The 19,825-nt window shown below is 53.4% G+C and overlaps 1 protein-coding gene across 3 annotated transcripts in view; it reads right to left on the bottom strand.

Moving 5' to 3' along the window:
* Positions 1–19,825, bottom strand: part of PPP2R2B (protein phosphatase 2 regulatory subunit Bbeta) — a 66,900-nt gene that overhangs the window by 39,487 nt on the left and 7,588 nt on the right. Inside the window, exon 1 of one of the 3 annotated variants that reach the window (XM_064671643.1) lies at positions 7,198–7,420. The exons of the other annotated variants lie outside the window; for them this stretch is intronic. Within the exon in view, the coding sequence (XP_064527713.1) occupies positions 7,198–7,267 (70 nt within the window). The 5' untranslated portion in view covers positions 7,268–7,420. Of the gene's footprint in view, positions 1–7,197; positions 7,421–19,825 lie in introns of those variants that run through there. 3 annotated transcript variants of the gene reach the window in all.

Genomic DNA, 19,825 nt, shown 5'->3' with positions numbered 1-19,825 from the left:
CTTTCCATTCCCGGGACCTGCCTCAGTGCAGCGTTCAGAGAGACAGTGCACGCGCGTGGCTGAACAGCTGACTCGTGGCACCCGAGCGAGCGAGGAAACAGGCTTTAAAGGAAACAAAAAGGCTGCAGAACAGTTCTGTGCAATGCAGACAAACAGCACTGCCACGGAGGCAGGATCCTTCTGGATACTCAGCTGCCTGAAAATGACTCTCGTCTTTACCCCAGACCCGCTGCCTGGGCTCCTGCAGCCCCCTGAGGGGCTGCAACACAGACCTCCTGACCTGCCTGGCATTTTTCCTCCTTCCCAAGGGACACATTGCACCTCAGAGTACCACAACACCCTCTGTAAGCTGAGCCTCAAACAGTGAGCTGGAGCTGTGGTAAGGGCTACAGAGGGCTTAAGCAGCTAAAGGCTGAAACCCAAAACAACAGAAACCCTACATAAATCATGCAGCCAATCTGTCCCATCCCAGGACCTGGGCCAGGGAGGACGGCCCTTTCCCCTCAAGAAATCAGGCTCATGATGCATCAGGAGAAAACAACAACCACTGCTGGAACTGCCCTAAATGGAGACATTGACTCCAACGGCTCAATTATGCCTTTACTGGGGAGGATGGCACAGTGGTGAGCTGGACACAGTGTTCCTGACAATGTACAAACAACGCACCAGTGTCCACACATCCGGGTTCCAGTGGCCAGGAGCTGGGGCAGGTGGCCACTGTGGCATCTCACCCTTTAGCGGAACGCTGGGGACGGGCCCAGGCCAGTCCCGGGTTCACTCTGTCCCAACCTCCCTTTCCAGGGCAGGACAGTCTCCAGCTCCCCAACTCATGAGGACTTTGGGAGGGCTGTGAGGAGCTCAGGTGTCACTGCTCAGGGATGCTGAGTGTCCAGGAGTCACGGCAGATCTACACAGGGATGCTGGGACGAGAAGTCCGGAGGTCTTTTGGTGTTTACCCACCAGCTCCAGGCAGACTGGCTGAGTAGCAGCTCCACCAATGCTGGCTGCCCGGACCCCTGGCGTGTACCCACTGCCCAGACCCTCGGTGGGTGCCCACACAGCACTGCCCGGGGGCTCCCCGTGGTGCCCGAGCCAGCCCTGGCTGCAGCTGGGGCTTTGTGCCTGCTCAGCACATCGGCGTGAGCGCTGCCAGCTCCCGGCCGCAGCCGCACAGCCGAGATGGGGAGGAGCAGGGAGGAAGCAGCCGCTATTTTTAACCTGCCTGATCAGCATCCTGCCAGGTCAACACGCCTCGGCTCCGCTCCGTGTGCCGGCTCTGCGGCCTCACCTCCGCGCCAGCCGACACCGACACACACCGACACACACCTCTCACAGCTGTTACGGGAGGAGGCACCAGCCCGCACCAGCAGCACTTCCAGAGACCCGGCAGCTGGGGCTTATATTCTCAAAGGATTTCTTCCACAAGCATTTATTCTCCCAGCTGATCACCACCGAGCAAGGTTGGACTTAATGATCTTGGAGGTCTTTTCCAATCTTAATGATTCTATGATTCTAAACCTGCTGGCAGGGGTATTGCCTCTGCTCCAGCTCCCAGAGCTAGGGAAGCTGGTGGTTACCTGGTCTGCCATGGCATGCAGCCCTTCAACCTGCTGACCTTCCAGGCACCAGATCTTGCCAGCTCTTTGGGGAGCAGGCATCAGCAGGTTTGGCAGAGCCCTGCAGACTCCTGTTCACACAAGCAGCCACAAAAACCTTGCTCGGGAGCAAGGACAGGCTGGGTCACATCAGGAGCACATCCAGCCCAGCATCCCATCTCCAGTGGGCAACAGGCAATGCATACAAACAGGGCAGTCATGCAACGTTTCCACTAATATTCTCTCACCCTCTGCAACGTTCAGCTCAGGAGGATCCTTAGCCAAGGTGGTCTCTCTGCATTTAGTAAACCTCGACCACTTCACTAAGTCCCACAATTCCATTTGGAAACCTGAGGATGGGGCTGTCCTGGCTGGCACCCCAAGGACTGCCATGCGAGCACCCACAGCACGCCCCAAGGTCTTGGGCTCGAGGGAAAGACCAGTGCTGTGTTCTGATCTGCTGCAGCTGGTCCCCAGAGTAGGAGGACCCCACAGCAACAGGGACTGGGGCAATACTGCATTGTAAGGCCACACCACTCCATGTTGCTGTTGGTGCCTGCTGGGAGTGAACCAGCTTTCCCCAGCATTGGAGAGGGAGCAGCTCTCAGTTGGTCCTCAAACAGAGATTATGAGGAGGAGACAGATGCAAGTCCCCCAGATGCCATCACCAGTGACCAGGCATCCTCATCACAGCCCATCACAGACCCACAGCGGTGGGTCAGTCACATCATTACCTGCTCCCAGTCCTCTCAGTAATCCCTAGATTACAGAGTCCCCAGGCACATCTATTCTCTCATTAATCTCTGGATTAAAGTATCCCCAAATCGGCTTTGACGCAGTGCACTGCAAACAGCTGAGTTACGCTTTGCTCCTGCAGTGATCCTGGATTAGGCAGAAGGAGACATGTCCATGGGTCCTTCCCACCCAGTGGGAGCACAGGCTCAGGGAAAGCAAGGGAGTTCTAAATACAGTATGTGTATAAATAAAAAGCAGAAAGGATAGGATTGTGTTTCGTAATCAAAGTACTTATCTGATAAAACAACTTCATGGAGGTTCCTGGATTAATTAAATCTCAATCCAGATGATCTCCAAACAGCAACTCACATCATTTGCGACAACAGAAATACCCAACAGCTCTTGCCCTAACCCAGCACTGGGAAACACCTCACTTGGTGCTTTCCTGGGGACTACAGACAGATTTTTAAAAGAGCCACCTCTGTACCACAGAGAGCTTGAGACAAACTGCCCTGGCATCAGGGCCCTTTCCTGCAGCAGGATGGCAGGGCAGGGATACAGACAGGAATGACAGAGAGGCAAGGGGGTTACAGAGGGAATAACAAGATTAAACCAGGAAAAGGAAATGAAGGCTTAGTGGTAGATTTCTCAACTGCAAAACCTATTCATTTTGGGAAACACTCCCCCAGGAGATTAAAGATTTGCCAGCACATCAGCCAGTGCCTGGGGAAAGGTGCAGGGAGCAGCCATGGGCGGCCAGGAGTGGCTGCAGCGTGTCATGACCATCCCGCCCAGTGGGCATGGCATATCCCTGAGGCCACACAGCCCCAGAAGGGTCAGCCCCATGCCTGCAGGGGAGAAGGTCCCTTGGCAGAGCCATCAGAAATCAGGAATGTCCCTCTGGAGGAGCCAGGGACCCAGCTGGCTGCAGAGCAGCCCCACACCATGGCCATAGGTACTCCCAAGGGTCCTCCTCCAACAGCACAACCACCTGGCCATGGCCACCTTCCCACACAGCCCAGGTGAGGCTGCTGTTCCTCCTCCCAGTGTCATGCTGGGAATTGTGGGGGCCAGGGCTGTGCCACACCTCTGTCATCCACAGCCACTGATGGGTCTGAGGCATTGACACCGTGTCAAAAGCCAAAGCACACACCCCAAAATGCAGTCCCCCAAATGCACACCCCACCCAAAGACTCCTGTCAGTGCCTTCCCAGAGCAGGTCCCCAGCGTGGGGGGTGCAGGGCACCCATCATGTCCTGGAACAGTTCCTGTCTGTTGCATCATGCCAGCAAGAAGGGATATGTCTCCCTGTTTCCATATGAAAGGGTGACTCCACCATGGCCATTGTGGGGTCAAGGCCTGAGGGCTTTTTGCATGGAGACCAGGACATCTGACAGCATCAGGGCAGGGACAGAGCTGGACAGGGGAATCCTGTCCAAACAGCAAGGTGCCCAAAGGGAGACATGCAGGGCTGTGGTCCCGGCCACACTCACAGGTGGGGGACAGGACAGGCAGTGCCAGCATGACCTTGGCCCACCCAGCCCTGCCACCAGAGCTCCCCACCCCAGGGAGGGATCCCCAGCCCTCGGGCCAGCCTGGTGCTCACCATCCCTCCTCCATCAGAGGACACCTGCAACAGGGCAGGTGTGCACAGACATGGAACACCAACATGAGGCGTTGTCCTACTGGGCTGAGCCATGACTGAGCTCCTGTCCCACCTAAATCCGCTGAGCACACAAGCTGGTCCCATGGCTGCTCCATCAGGGCAGGGCTCATGGAAAGGGGTGTTCATGCCATTCCTCCCATTCCTCCCTCATTTGGAGGTATTTGTCCAACTGTGGACTCAGAGATGGCCAGGTGGATAGAACTGCTGCACAAAAAAGGTGACACCCACAGCCTGAAGCCTTCAGGAGACAGGCATTTCGGATCCAGCCGCTGAAATGGGCCAACTCGGGGCTGGGGGGAAAGGGGGAGGTGCAAAGGGCCCTTCTACATCTCCGGCAAGCATGTCTAAAAGTGGAAGCTACTCCAATGGTTGTTTGTATTCAAGTGTCTCAATTTGTCCTACTTTTGTCTGGGCGCTCAGCAGAATTGCCAATGAAGACAGATTTATGCAGCAGAACAAACCAAGCATATTTTCTGGACATTTTTCACATGAGATCTGCCATTCTGGGGCAGTGCTCTGAGATCCGAGCCGGCATCGCCCTGGAACCCACTCACCCCACTCACTGCACCCGGCGAACCCCATGACATGGCCGGGGTTGTGCTCTGCACCTCAGCACCTCCACGCTCCCTGGCGACCCGAGTCGAATTAGCACAAGGGCCGAGCTCCTTCTCGGCAGTACTTGGAGCCGCACAAGAACAAGGCTTGATTCAAGTGTGCACTTGTGAAATACCATCCTCACCCCACATTTGCATGAAAATACAAGACCTATTTAAGTGACAACACCACTTCACTAAACCAAATTACATAACCTGGCTTGTTCTCTCAGCTGACACACCAGAGACACCTTCATTTCCAAAGCAAGTCTGCACCTGCTGCACAGCGTTTGGAAGGATCTTTTTCTTTTTTTAACCAGAAGACAGATTACCAGCCACAGCGTTTTAAGAATATGCTGCTTTCACATGTACAAAAAAATAAAACTGAATTACCTAAATTTTTTACCCACTAGCAAGGTCTACCATTTCAAAGTGCACTCAGCCTCCCTCTAGCAGAACCACTGCATGGAGACTCAGGGGTCCTACACAGCATGAGGTGAAGAGAAATTCATAGCTGATACACAGCCATTAAGCCCCTCCCGTACTTCCCCTCACCCCGCCACCACAGCAGGGACCACCCCAGCCGAGTCGGTCACCAACTGCACAAACGCCTCTGGCTGTTTCGTTTCTACGGAGGGGGATTGCTATAGCTCACTAGTAGATGCACAAGGCTCTTCTGAAAATGCCAGCATACAGCCACAGATTACCAGACAGACTGGGTCATACCACTGAAACCTCGGGTTGAAAAATCCCCAGACCTCCTGGTGTCACAGAATCACTGCGGGCTCATCTCAACCCTCCATCCCTCTCAACCAGGAAACCCAAGTTCTCAGCAGGTCACAACCAGGCAGCTACAGCCTGTTTTTTTATTTACTGGCTGTTGCAGCTGCCTTTTAGAATGCAGCAAACGGCAAACCCGTCCTTCCACGGCGCACAGCACATGGTGATGTGAGCCAGACGACTGCGAGCTCAGCCTCATCCTGGCCACACCACCCTCCTGGAAGCACGGGCTCACACCATCCCTCCCAGCAGAAACGTCCTGCCAGTGTGGCGTGGCCTCCACAGGTCCATCACAGTCCCACGGTGGGTCCACCCACCCCCTGGCCCCGCGGTGTGAGACACCCAAGGGGAGGAGCAGAGCCACGGATGCCCCCGGGCATCACCTCCCCTGCCTCGGGGGGCTGTCACGCCGAGCACTCACGTTCCAGCTACAAATAAGCAACACGAACGATCATTTTCTCACCAGGTATCCAAAGCTTTCCATTACTAAACCAAGCCAAAGACTTCCCACTAGATAAACCCTCCTTTAGCCATGTGCTGGAGACATAAAATTCCCAAAGTCTGATCGTATGAAGAACGACACAGTAAGGGAAAGGCTCTTTGGCTACTAATTAAGCTATGAATAAGCCTGTTCAGATCCTGCTATGGGGTCTGGTTTTTGAAGCCTCATTGAAGGGGTCAGCGCTACCGGGAGGGATGGGGGGTTCGGTTTTGCTTTACAGCAGCGTCACTTTCCTCCCGAAGCGAGGGAGCAAAGGGAGGTTGTGACAGAGCTGAAGTCGACAGCTCTTCGGCTGCCAGGGAGGACAGCAGAGGCGGCTGCAGCTCCCTCCCCATCCCTCCTTCACCCCTCGCTGGTGGAGCTGCCTTTGTGGCGGCTGCGGCGTCATGTGCCGGGTGAGCTCACGTTCCGATGCCTGAACCGAACATGGCCACACCGTCTCTTCCACTCCCGAGCCATTATGGGAAACCACTTTCAAATGCACCATGAGCCTCACTGGGGCTGTGACATTATCCATGTCCAACAGCCTTGGCATCTACTCGCCTCTGCAACGCACCAGTCAGGATTCGCATTCCTTCCTGCAGCGGCTTGTAGGGAAAACAGCCCCGAGACAACTGTTCCATTCGGTGACGAGACCTGCCACTAGCGTTTGCCGTATTCCTGCACCTCACAGCGCGGCTCCAGCCACCTGCGGCACCGCGAACGCCCTCAGAGACTGAGAAAACCGATCTCGAACCGCGGCCGCCGCCCGCATCCCTCCGGCTTCCAGCGAGCCCCGCATCCCTCCGGCCCCGCAGACTCCGCTCCAGCGGGAAGGGGTTGCGGAGGGGCCGGGATTCCCCTCGTTCCCGGAGCCGGAGGAGCCCGACGAGGGCGCGGGGGCTCCCGGAGGGGCCCGGCTGGGCTGGGGGCTCGGCGGCCGGGCGGGAGCGCGGGGCTGCGGCCGCCCCGGGGCGGGAGACGGGGGCGGCTGCGCCCCGAGCGCTGCTGCGGACGGCTCTCGGAGCCCCGGCTCAGCCGGCCCCGCGCCCGCCGAGGGACCGGCCCGGCCCAGGGGAGCCCACCCGGCGGCATCCGGCGCTGCTGAGTCACCGGAGCGGCTCCGCCGCGCCCGCACCGACCCTCCGGGGCCGCCGCCGCGGGGCTCCCGGCCCGGCCGGGGGCAGCGGTGCCGGTCCCGGGACAGCCGGGGCGCGGGGAGCCGCGGGGAGCCGCGGGGGAGGGAGCGGGGCGATGCGGGGCGATGCGGGCGGGGGCCGGGGCCGCTGCGGGGCGGCCTCACCTGCTGCAGGCGGGTCGGGGCCGGGGGCTGCGGGCCGGGCTCACCTTCCGTGGCATAGCTGTGGTCTCGCAGGAAACTGCTGCTGATCTTGCGGGTCTCAGCGTCCTCCTCCATTGACGGCGGGCAGGCGGGCGCGGGGCGTCAGCAGCCGCAGCCGCGGATCCATCATCCCCCCCCGCGCCCTGCTCCGCGGCGGCGGCCGCCAAATGCGGCGGGGGGGGCGCAGGGGCGGCGGTGCCCGGTGGCTCCTCCCATACGGCACCGACCGGCACCGCGCGGGCGGGCGGAGCGCGGCGCGGCTCAGCCCCGGACCCGGGGGACGCTCCTGCCCGGGGATGCTCCTGCCACGGGATGCTCTTGTGGCGGGACGCTCCCTCCTGTCCGGGGACGCACTTGCACCGGGGACACTCCTGCCCGGGGGATACTCCTGTCCTCGGACGCTCCCTTCTGCCCGGGGATGCTCCTTACTGCCCGGGGCGCCACTGCCCCTGGGAGAAGCTCCTCCAGCTCTCAGTCAGAAGGACCGCTGCTCCCTGACCCGCCTGCCCCAAACACAAGATTCCAGCCGCCAGATGACACCAGATCGTTTTTTGGCAGGACCACAGCATGTGAACTCCGGGTGACCCAGGACAGGGGATGCAGCAAGGGCCACGGGGGTGACCATGCCAGCAGTGCCAAGGTGTGTGCCCACGGGCACCTGGCCCAGGCTCACCCTGTCTCGGCTGTGGAAGGGGGCAGGGATGCTCAGTGACTTATGGCTGTGAAGATCAGTGTGGGTGGGGGGATTGGTGGCATCCAGGGAAAAGGATAAGCACAGGGGCCATGGGAGAAGGGAGGGCTCTCCTGGTCAAGGCATACCAGGGCTGTATTCTGGACATATCATCTGGTGCACGCCAAAGGGAAACAATTGCTCCTTGGGAGGGTTTTGTGTCTTGGCATAGTCCAGGAAGAAGCCTTGGCACTGGCTGAGCCACTGGCAGACAGGGAGGAAACTCACAAGGAGCAAGTTCCCTCAACTCCTGCACTTGAAGTTGGAGGTAAAACCCAACCTCAGATGTCCCCAGCCAGGCAGCGATGTGCACACGGGGCAGCTGTGGGGGAACAGGCACAACACCACACTCTCACACCAGCACCCAAACCAACCCACAGTGTTCCCTCTGCCCCCCACTCTCCACTCCCCAGACAGCTGCTGAAGGGAAACATGCATGGACACAGCCTGGGGTCTGACCCAGGCCTCCACCCCCCAGCACACCCCTGCCCCACACTGCTGCCAAGACCCACCTCAGCACTGCCTGGGTTCACTCTGGCCAGGAACATCATCAGTACTGGGCACTGGCTGTGCACATGGGCACAGGCCCTGTGGCACCTCTGCACTGTGTGCCCACCTGGCCAGCACCTCTCAAGCCCTCACACCATGAGGCTGGGGTCAGCTGCAGGAACTGCAGAGCTCAGAGTGCCATGGCACAGGAGCTGCTTGACAGCCCAGGGCCACATCAGTGGGGAGCATTACTGTTCATGGAACTGGAGGATGCAGAGGGAATGGACAAAGACGGTGGATAACATTGTAAATACAGTGGTGCACTGCAGCTCAATTTCCTCTTACAACTGCAGTTCCACAACTAAAATCTCATTGGGAAGGTGCAAAATTTTGCAGCCTGTGTTACTATTCTGCTGAGATTGCGCTGACTCCTTGGGGCTGCTTATTTCAGGGGATGTGCAGGAGAGAGTATCTCTGAGTGAGAAGGCTCAAGGACTCCAGCACATCCAGTAATGCAGGTGTTGTGGGCATCACCCTACACTGCTGCACCACCACACACACCCCCCACCACAGCCCCCACACCATAGCACCGCCACACGCCTTTTGGAGGAGTGTGTGGATCCTCTCAGATGAGAAGCAAGAGAGAGGGAAAGCTCATTCTACCAATGTCATGTCCTTATGAGGGAAAGGTGAATTCCCAGGCCCACAGCTGCCTGCCTCCCCGGGACATTTTCTGACACGCTGTCACACAGAGGTTGATATAAGGCATTGCAAAATTGCACCTTGGAGAACTCTGGCAATTGCTCATATGCATATGCAACTTCAGGATTTGTCAGTCAACCACAGCACATCACAGGCCACTCATTAATACAGGGATTACTGATGTGACAAGCCAGAAGCATTCATCAGACAGGCATGAGCCTGAAGTCTCCGTGCCCAAGCCTTTACTGAATTATGTTGGAATGTGAGTTACTTGCTATAATCACCAGACATGTGTAAGTCAACCAAACACATTGTGTTTGAGGCTGAGGTTGCTTTCGGCAACAGTGGGTGAGAGCCACAGGTTACTCTGAATTCGCTCCCTGTGACAAGGCACAGGACCTGGCCGTGGTTTCACAGCACAGCACAGAGATGTGTTGACCAAAGCTCTCCTGCAGGCCAAAGAGAGCCACAGCATTAACACTGTGCTTGACAAATAACTTCTGTGCTGCTGACAGCTCCTCGTACATGCAACAGCACAGGGGACCAGACCTGAACATGACACCACAGGACTCAGAACTACTGCTGGCTTTGGGCAAGTCAGCTGACACCTCTGTCTGTGGTCTCCTGTCTCCCAAGGGAGAGGAAAGGCATGGACCTCCCACAGGGAAAGAGAGAAGGAAAAGGAAGATTCAAACCACACCACAACACTACCCCCAGGAAATGGGATTCCTCTGCCTACGAGGTGTGTTTGCCCACAGGTGTCCTGTAAGGGACAGGAGCAACTCCAGAAAAGAAAAATAAAGATGAATTTTGAGTAAGCAGTTGTTACCATATCACCTCCTCCCGTCAGATCTCAAATGTAAACCCCAGGCCAAAGGCAATGCCCAGGTGAGTAACAAGCCCCTGCAACACCCTTGAATATCATAAACAGAACCAGTGAGCCCCTTCCCTTCCTTTTCAGCAGATTCTGTTTTCAGTGTATTTCCGTTTTAACAAGTGCCAAGTCTTTCTCCTTTATTAACTAGAAAAATTATTCTCCCCATTGTGCATGAATTTTAATTATGTATTCATAAGTCCTGCAAAGTTTTTCAACACACCGTATCATTTAAACACATCCACAAGCCACCTGTTTGTTATGCAATGTGCATAGGAGCTGCATCATGAAATCCATTTATTCTCAGCTTTTTAAAATCCAGGAACGAGCCTTTACAATAACTAAAAGCATTAGCTGTCCTAAGCAGGAATCCATTTGCAGATTAAATTCGCCAAAGGTCAGCTTGTAGCTGTCACTGTTTTCCAAACCCCCAGGTGTCCATCATGTTCTGTACTTTGACATCTCCTGAAGAGCCAGGACACTTTCCACTCCAACGATTTTTGCTTCAATTAGAGGTTTAAGAGCTCCATGCTCAGGTTTCTGTGAGATCTAAACTGTGTGTGAAGAATAATTGAATCAAACCTCCGATTTTATGCTCGGCGCAGAACTTCCTTCACCTCATTTATTTTACCCTTCCATCCATGAGCACTAAATCTATTTTCCTAATTACTGCTCTGGGTTAGAACACTACCCTCATCTTTTAACCATTATATATAGGCAACAAAATTTCTTTTAAACCTGTAATAATTGTTTCTGTTAGTTAACTGGTCATTAGCACAGCGCCATCAGCAGGGTGCCAGCTTGTTGGACAGTGCCAGAGGTCAGCCTGCATGGAGAAACACGGCTGACAGCCTGTGCCCAGGGTGTAGGGGACAGGGCTGGCAGTGAAAGCCCTGGTGTCCTGTGCTCTGCCTGCCACAGTGACCTTGGGCCATGGGCAGACACTGCTGCCCTGGCTCTGCCTCTTCCCGTGGCTGGAACGTCCCCCTGCTCCAGGGTAGGACAGGGAACCGCTCTTTGAAAGTGGTACATGCTGCCACCCTGCAGCATCTCAGATTTGTAGACTTATCAAACTATGGACCAACACAGGTGGTGGGCAGCTCCATCTGCACTAACCAGGTCTGAGATGCTTTAACTGAAAGCCCATCTCTGTGTGGGAAGGGAAGCCAGGACTGGTGTGACACTTCTCAGCATCTCGCACCAGAGCCAGCACCTGGTCTATGATCTGGGTGAAGGTCATGGCACACAATTAGTATTCTGAGAGGAAGAGCACTTAAAGCCCTTGTACAATTTCTCTCATCGTGTCCAGTTCCCAATGTGTTCCGAGTCCTTCAGCTCGCAGATTCCAGTAGACACAGCACTTTGGCTTCACAAATCTGAGAAGCTAATTATGCAGCAAAAATGCGTAATTACACTCCTACTCTCCCACATGTAATCAGTGTCAGCCAGCAGGCTGGTGGCTGGCTGGCCCATATTCAAGGGACAACCCAAAAGGGAAAGGGCTGCGTCAGGACAGAGCCCCCCATGCTGCACACACTGCAGGGACCCAGAGCTTCTCACCATCCCCAGTGCTGAACACGTCTGACACCACAGCTGCAGTGTTCCTGGGATGGCCAGAGACACAGACAGCAGGTCAGGGACTCTACTCTCCAGAGGACCACAGACACTCAAGTGCTTCGTATCTGGTGGATAAATATTACCCCAGCAGCAGAGCTGAGAACTCAGAGAGACCAATGCTCCTCACTTCCAGCCCAGGGAGCCTGGGGAAGGCTCAGGAAGGGCACCAGCTTGTGCCAGCCAACAAAGACCATTCCCATCCAGCCATGCAGGGTGGGTGAACCCACTCTAGATGAACACTTTCCTGGTGAATGCCTTGTGTGGGAGGAGAGACTTCTTCCCCCACAGACAGAGCACTGGGCTCCTGCATGGGAATATCTGCAACCCCCACCACACGTTACCATCCTCACTGAGCCCCTGCACACTCCCTACTGCGCTCTGGAGCCCTGCCCTTGTTCTCCTGCAGCACAGCAAAAGAGCTGACTTTGCTGCACTAAGTCAGTTTGCTTCTCATGTTTTCTCCTGTAAATCACATAAGCAAGCTAAGGAAGCCATAACCCACATCCAGGGTGAAGACCCAATCACAGGAACCTTAATTAGCATGACTTGAGGAAGACCAATAATTTACCAGATTAAACCAAGATCAAAAAATTGGGGAGCCAGGTTGCATGCAGAGGGCAGGCTGAAGCCTTCTCCTTCACGAAAGACAGAGAACAAGGGTCAGGACCTCGGGGCAAAAAAGGGAAGAATCAGTTCATTGAATGCAAAGTAGGCAAAGACTTCTGCCTCCCAAAGGTTGTATGATAAATTGATCTACTTGGCCTTGACCCTTGCTGCACTGTTACGGGTGCTGGTACAAGCTGTACATGATTAACAACACACCAGTAACGAGCACTGCCACACACCCAGCCCCGCTCAGGGAACAGCTGCTCCCCAAGGGCTTTCTCTCCTGCCTCCAATTAGACCAACCAGCTTCTGCAGCATTTTAGTAGCCCTTTCTTCAGATTCACTCTTTCCCTACTAAGCATTTTAATGCCAGGCTTTTCTGAAGCCCAAACATCATCTTATTCTCTAGATCTCTCCTATCATGCAACAGCCACCTAACTGTGCAACTGCAACACAACCATGGCGCTTCCAGGAAAAACTTGCTATGAATTATTTCTTACTCTACTCTACAGATGATCCAGCCATAACATACTCATGTCTTCTATATTATTACTGAATTATATTATTGCTAAATACACTACAGAACACAAGTGATACCCCAAAAATGAAACGAGGCACAGAATATTTCATGAGGGTCTGAGACATCAATGTCTTTTAAAGGATACAGTGTAAACTGTTTGTCACATGTTCCTCACATCAGAGATATAATTAGCTTAAATACTTACACTGTAAATAGGATTTGCCACTTCTGAAGATTAAGGCCACATGCTACAGCATCGGAGCATCTGAACCAGAGGAGTAAGTTTTTGCTTGAAAACAGCTACTCTGAGCAGTGCTGCAAGTAAGGCCAGTCCATGTTGGTGTTCTGCCTGCTCCTCTGGGTTTGGGTTTTACCTGGAGTAACAAACACCACCACAGGTGACAGTGGAAGGCCAAACCTGACAGGCATTGGTTGGGTATCTGGGAGTGAAAGACCATCACAGGGCACCAGTGCAGGTCTCCTGGGGAGCACTGGACACAGAGCACACTGCCCAGGTACAGCCACCACATCACACACACACCAGGTCCTTGCCCTAAAGGGCTCACAGGCTGCTCACTGGGCGCTCAGATGGGATATTATTTGTGCAAATAACTATTTTGCATTTATTTCTGTTAAATTAGCAATTAATATGCAAAATTTTGTGTGGCCCCAAAGATGGATTTTATTTGAAAGGATGTATATCCATGAAACACCAACACATCCAGATCATTGTGAATTGTGTTTCCTAAACTGCAATTACTCCATGGCCTTCAGTTAATTTGAATGTGTCCCACATCAAAAAGTAATGAAATCATAATATAAATTAAAACTAGGGCTGCCCACATCTTGCAACACAAGCACAGTAAATTTCACAGCACTGTGAACCTGGAACTGGGATTATTATTTTATAAAAATCATCGTTCTCGTCCTCAGATGTCACCCAGCAGCAGCAGAGTGAAGCACACACAGATGCAGCCTGGCCACCCTTGCAAAATGGAAAGCACAAGGGCTAATCAGTCAGACAGGATTAATTCCCCAAAGAAAAGGAAACTGGGTGACTGGCAGAGCAGCACTCCCAACCTGCACAGGGATTAGCTGAAGTTCCACAACCATCAGAAGGACAGATGGGGACCCAAAACCAGGCTGGTGGGAAGTACAAAACGGGATATGGCAAAACAGAGCCGCTGCTGGCTGTGATGCTGAGAGCCGGGGAATGGAGAGCCCATCAGGAGTGATTGACTCGCCAGCTGTTTCCACATTCACAGGAACTTGTCAAATTTTAGTGGTACTTCACAAAGCAACAGCAAACTCAGGTGAAGGGCCTGCCCAAATAACCAGGTTTCCCCCGTGCTGCCCTGGCAGAGGGGCCCCGTCTGTTGGCAACATCCCACGACAAATCACGTCTGGAACCCAGAGAAGAGCTGGAGAGCCAGCCCGGCTCACGCACGCCTCAGTTAACCCAGAACATGTTCTAAGCATGAAACCATTCTGGCATGGGGAAAATCACAAGAAGTCATCACACCATGCTCTGATTCACCCGCTGCTCTGGTACCTACAGCCACAGGTCTCATGAGCACGGTGGCGCTGCCACAAGTGACAACAGCTGCGGCACCAAGGGGGCCCGTGAGCCTCCCACCAGACCTGGGTGAGCCCAGGGAGCAGTGTGGGAGCACTGGGCAGCTGCAGCCTGGGCTGGGAGCCGGCAGGGTAGGGGTGCACCGCGCCCTCCTCACGGCTGCACTCTCCATTATGAGATGATACAACACGTTATACAAGATCGTCCTACAAAAGAGCTCCCAAGGAGCGAACCTTTCAGCACACAGTTCGTGTGCAAAGCATCCAAGCATTAATGGAGCATCAGAGAGTGTTATGCTGATCCTGTTCAACATTTCTTATGTGCACATAGTCCTAGGTCCAGTCAGTAGTACTCCTCCTTGACTCAGAGCCGTGAACAGGGAGCGGCCGACATGGGAGTGCCTGTGGCCCTGGCTCTGCCCTGCCCAGCCCTGCCCTCCACCTCGCCCCGGGTCAGTCATTCGTTCAATGTGAACACCTGAAATTCAGCATTCCAGCTTTACCCATCACTCCCAGGGCTGTGCCTCCTCCTCCATGGGACCTCCAGGTGCCTTCAGCAAAAACAGCAGCTTGGGAAAGGCAGCTCTGGGATTAACTGGGTCCCCATCCCTAGATGGGCCCTGGGACCCGCTGGCCCCCTCCTAGGTAGCAGATGGGGCTGCTCCGTCACAAAACAAAAATATACCTCCTTTTGGAGTCTCAGTGCAAGGTCCAGGTGTGACCAAGGTCTCACCTGTGCAAATAGATCTTGCAGAGCCCTGCCCAGAGCTGCCAGTCTCCTGCTGCTTCCCAGGAGAATTGAGCTCCTTTCTCCAGGCTCCTCTTCAGACACCAGACAGGGAGAGATCCCAGGAATGGCCATAGCTGCAGTGAGAGAAGTTCTCTCTCCTGTGTGGTATCCAGTCTTCATACTTGTTTACACTGCCTCCCACTTCTGGAAATCTCCATGAGAAAAGATGGGATGTATCACACAAGTATAGATATAAGCTGGAAGAACACTACACTGGCAGGATAAATATACAGGATGGCTTAGGGCATCAACCTTACACAGATGAGAGACCAACCTTTATCAAAACATTAACCCAATTGTGCTACCAGAGAATCATCATGAAGTAAAGCTCAGGGGAGGGGAAAAATAAAAACAAGAGACACCATGGGGAGCCTCAAAAGTTTGCACAACTTCTCAGAACGCCAGTGCTGTAAACCTGATATTTGTATGTCACTAATATTTACATATAATCTACCTCATGTCATTTGGAAAAACAAACCTGGAAAAGTGTTAATTAATAAAAGATATCACGTCTTATTAACGTTCATATAGTAATTACGAAAACCACATATCCATCTGTTAAGCAGTCAGCAAACAAGACAAATGACTGTGTTATGTTAAACAGATTATAAAATGCCTGAGGGAAGGAAATTCAATAGCCCCGACCCAGCCATGAATCAAGCAGCAGCACCCAGGCTCCAGCACACACAAACACATGCATGTGCCTTTCCCAAGCCCTTTTCCTGAATTACATATAACAACATCAGCAATGAGGTCAGTATGACATTAGGCATAAAAGTCTACATTGAAATGTGATGATGTGATCATTAAGATTTTATGGTCCTTTAAAAAAACTTACTTCCTCAAACAGACAACCACCCCTCCCCAAGATGAGACTGGAACAATATGCAAAGTAACATTAAATCCAATTGCCTCTGTCCACATGGGAATCCAGCTACTTTAATCCAATTGAATAAACAAAACTGATTTCATTCCTGTCATGTTTGTGAGTGATTTCTGAACATTTAAAGGGAGAAACATTCACGCATGGAGAGTAATTGACTCATTAGCATGAACATGGTCAATCTGTCTGTGTGTTCTCCGGACACCCAGCACAGCCCATGGAACTCTCCACAGACATCCTTCATGCCCTGTATGTACATTGCTGGGTGCCAACTTGTAGCAGTCTTACCGTGACTGCTCACACAGAACAAGTAATTGTGCTCATTAAAAAGAGGCATTTGAACAGTGTGTTTCACATGAGGTGTATTTCACCCATATCAGCAACTCCCTCCTCAGCAACAGACACGGTACAGCCGCAGGATGCCCTGGGCAGGAGACAGTGCACCCCTCTCCTCCCACATGAACTGCAGGATCCCCCAGGAGCTCTCGGTCCCCCAGCTTGTCCTGAGCACCTCCCACACGTCAGCTCTCTCAAGCCTTCCACTCCAACCTGCCACAAGCAACCAGAAAGAGTTAGTTTTCATCCTGCTGACTGCACAGTCTATTTTAGACCTATCCACACACCATCATATGGGCTATGGCAGAGAGGCTTCAGTGCTTCATTTTCCTGAGACCCAAATTTATGGGAGCAGAATGTCAAAGGTGTAACAGCAATGTTCCCCTAACTCCTGCCCTCAAATAATTGGTGTCAGAAAAATATGGGCATGACAATCCATCAGAAACATTCTCTGTGGCCTTCCCAGACTCACACACATGAAAATCCATCAGTGTGAATTTTATGGCTTTTAAGTTTCGACAACACAGAGACTGATTCAAGCAGAGCAAACCTGCAGTGCCTTTCCTCTCAAGGACAACTACCCTTGAAAAATTACAAAGCCAGCACAAAAAGAAGACGAAGATTTGAGGGCAGCCCAAGCAGTGGGGGACTACAAATGGGCTCCTCTGCAGGCAGTGCCTTTGTCGTGTGGCTGTATGTGTTTTTGTGGTCAGGACACAGCATCCCCAGAAGATGGGGGGATGTCTGCCTCCAGGGAAGGCACAGGACCCCCCAGGGGCACACAGCAACCTTGGGCAACCTCTGTTCACCCCACACAGGGCCAAGTCCCACTCCTTGCTCTACACCAGGTGTCCTTGGGTCTGGACCTGCTCGTGCACCAGGAATTGTCACTGCTGTCCTGCATCTCTCCTGAAAATGAGCAGCTCTCAGCAACTCTAGACACTCTCCTCCCACAAGCTGCAGGGCTCCAGACCCTCAGGCTGGGAGCCCTCCTGGAGTGCCCCCAGGACCCCATCCTGGGGACACAGGCTGCCCCACCACAGGGAGCAATGGCCCGTGGTGGTGCTCATGCCCGTGGGGACACCACAGACAAGAACCGTAGCAGGAACACGACTGCCTCGTGTTTTCCAAACGCTTTTGCCTCTTGCTCTTAGGCTGCTCCTGTTTTTAATCAGTTGCATTATTTGTTTTCTTCTTCCATTATTCTGTCACTTAAGACTTCAGATTAACAGTGGGGATGGAGAGAAGCCTAAGCTGCTATTAGCTGAAACAGGCAAGTCAATTAGCCTCCTTCAACAGAACAACATCTGACTATGTGGCAGAGGGTCAAAAATGCACCTTGATGGTTTTTCTTCATGGGTTAGCGTGGTGGGTTTGTTGCCATCTGCTTGTGAGTTGATTACTCTTTCATTTCAGCTGAGGAACATTGAATTTAAAGGCAGAATCAAGGCAAAAATAAAAGGGAAGCCTTCTCATCAGCTCCTGCTTTTGAACACTTGGGTTTTGTTGTAAAATTTCCACTTCAGGGAGGTTAGTGAGAAACCAGATTAAAGAGAAGTAATGCCCGCCAGCAGGCTTATATTGGCAGGGTCTGGACACATGTGCCTGCCTGTTTGCCTGGATGTGCGTGTGAAAATCCTGAACTCTGATGGCCACACGGACATGTGCTCCAGGCAGGGTCCTACAGCCCCATGAAACTGAGCTAAAAGTCACACTGTTGTGCAACGCTGCACAGAAAGGAAAATAGCGGCCAGCAGCACTGGAAACATGCAGGGGCAAAAACTGCTGATGAAGTCCACAGAAGCTGGTAAGAACTCACTAATGTAAGTGCTTAATTATATTGCTGAATGTGCATTGCCCAGACAAGAGGTGGCCCGTGGCCACGGCCAGCTGACCGCTCCCAGATCACACGCTGGAAGAGGAAACACAGAAAACAGAGTGCTGAGCTGTATACTGGAAAATGTATTACTAAATGCCACGAACTTGCATTTGAAAGGAACTGCTGATTGTGAATAAATCCACCATATGGCTTTACAAAGCTGAGTGTGTTTATTTCCCAAATATAGCCAAATCAGCCCCTGACAGCCTGGTTTTCTTTTATAATCCACATCAGAAAATTATTTAGAGTGTAACATCAAACACGATTTGTTGGGTCACTGGTGTAACAGAAGAAGTTCATGGTAAGAGCCGGGTCTCATGTACAGAAATCACACCTGTGCAGCTCCACTACAACATCAAAACATTTAAGGAATTTCTGAGACCTTTTGGGTGACCTTGTTCTACAAAACTGCCTGCAGAGAAAAGAAAAAAACCCTATTGTTTTGTAAACGTTTTCACTGAGTCACATGTGTGGCCCTGTGGCCTGTGACATTCCTGGGTGAGGTTGGGGGAGATGGCACCCAAAACCCGAGGGGCTGCAGGCTGTCTCTGGGTATTTCCCACTGGGTCTGCCAAGCCAGGACAACAGCTAAACATGCCTCTGGGTCTGACCAGAGCTGCTGAGCTGTGCCCATGGCTGTGCCAAACGGTGGGGGAAACGCTCGCCCTCGCCCCAGCCCTGGGAAGGAGAATGGTTTTGGCAATCCCACCACTACACAGGCAAAGCTGCTCGTGGTGGGGACAACAAGTAGAGACAACTTCTCTTTTTTTTCTTACAGGTAGGTCACCCTGACCACACTCACCATCCTGCCTTCCCCAAGAGAGCCTAAAATAACTCCATCTGAAGGCAGCAGAGATCTGCTCTGAAGCTCAGCCCCCGCCAGCTGCTCTCCCCTCTCGCTCTCAAGCATTTCCCTGCAACCTCCATCAGGTCCCTTCCGAGTGGGAGGGATGACAGAAGGCACCTTTGTGCTGATTTAAGCACTAACTAAATATAGACAACAGGGGAACGCTGGGAAGCTACAGCTGAACCCATCTGTAGTGAGGGAAATACAGTCACAAAATGGAAATATCTCCAGAGCCTTGGAAACGTGCTCTTAATTCGGCTTTTGCTTTTGTTGAAGCCGGTTTGACATGAAAATCGCAGGAAGCCTGAGCTCCGGGCAGCCTGAAGAGACCTCCTGTCACACGGGACTGGGATCAGCACGGGAGCGGGACGGGGAGCAGCGTCCCACCGCAAACTGCGGGATGCGAAAAATCCTTTTCAAAATCCTCCGTCGCCAGGGCGGAGCATCCACAACGAAAAGTATTTTTTTTATTAAAACAAACGAAAAGCCCTCAGCGACATTTTCTGTCATCGAAGACGAGCGCTCGCCCCGCGGGGCAGCGCCGGTCCGGGGCGGGGCCGCCCCGAGCATCCCTCGCAGGGCGGGGGTCCCGAGGGGGGCGGCGGGGAGTCAGAGCCGCGGGGAGGGGCCAAAGGACGGAGCCAGAGGGGCGGATACAGAGACCCCCAAGGGCACCGAGCCCCCCATCGGCACCGGCACCGATCCCGCCGCCGAGCGCGCCCCCGCTCGGTAGCCGGCGGGAGCGCGCCCGCGGCGGGCGGGGCGGGATAACGGGGCGGGGCCGG

Source organism: Pseudopipra pipra, chromosome 15 (genome assembly GCF_036250125.1).
Source record: "Pseudopipra pipra isolate bDixPip1 chromosome 15, bDixPip1.hap1, whole genome shotgun sequence".
NCBI lineage: Eukaryota > Metazoa > Chordata > Aves > Passeriformes > Pipridae > Pseudopipra > Pseudopipra pipra.
Note: the sequence above shows the minus strand (reverse complement) of the source record. Positions and strands in the feature narration are given on the sequence as shown.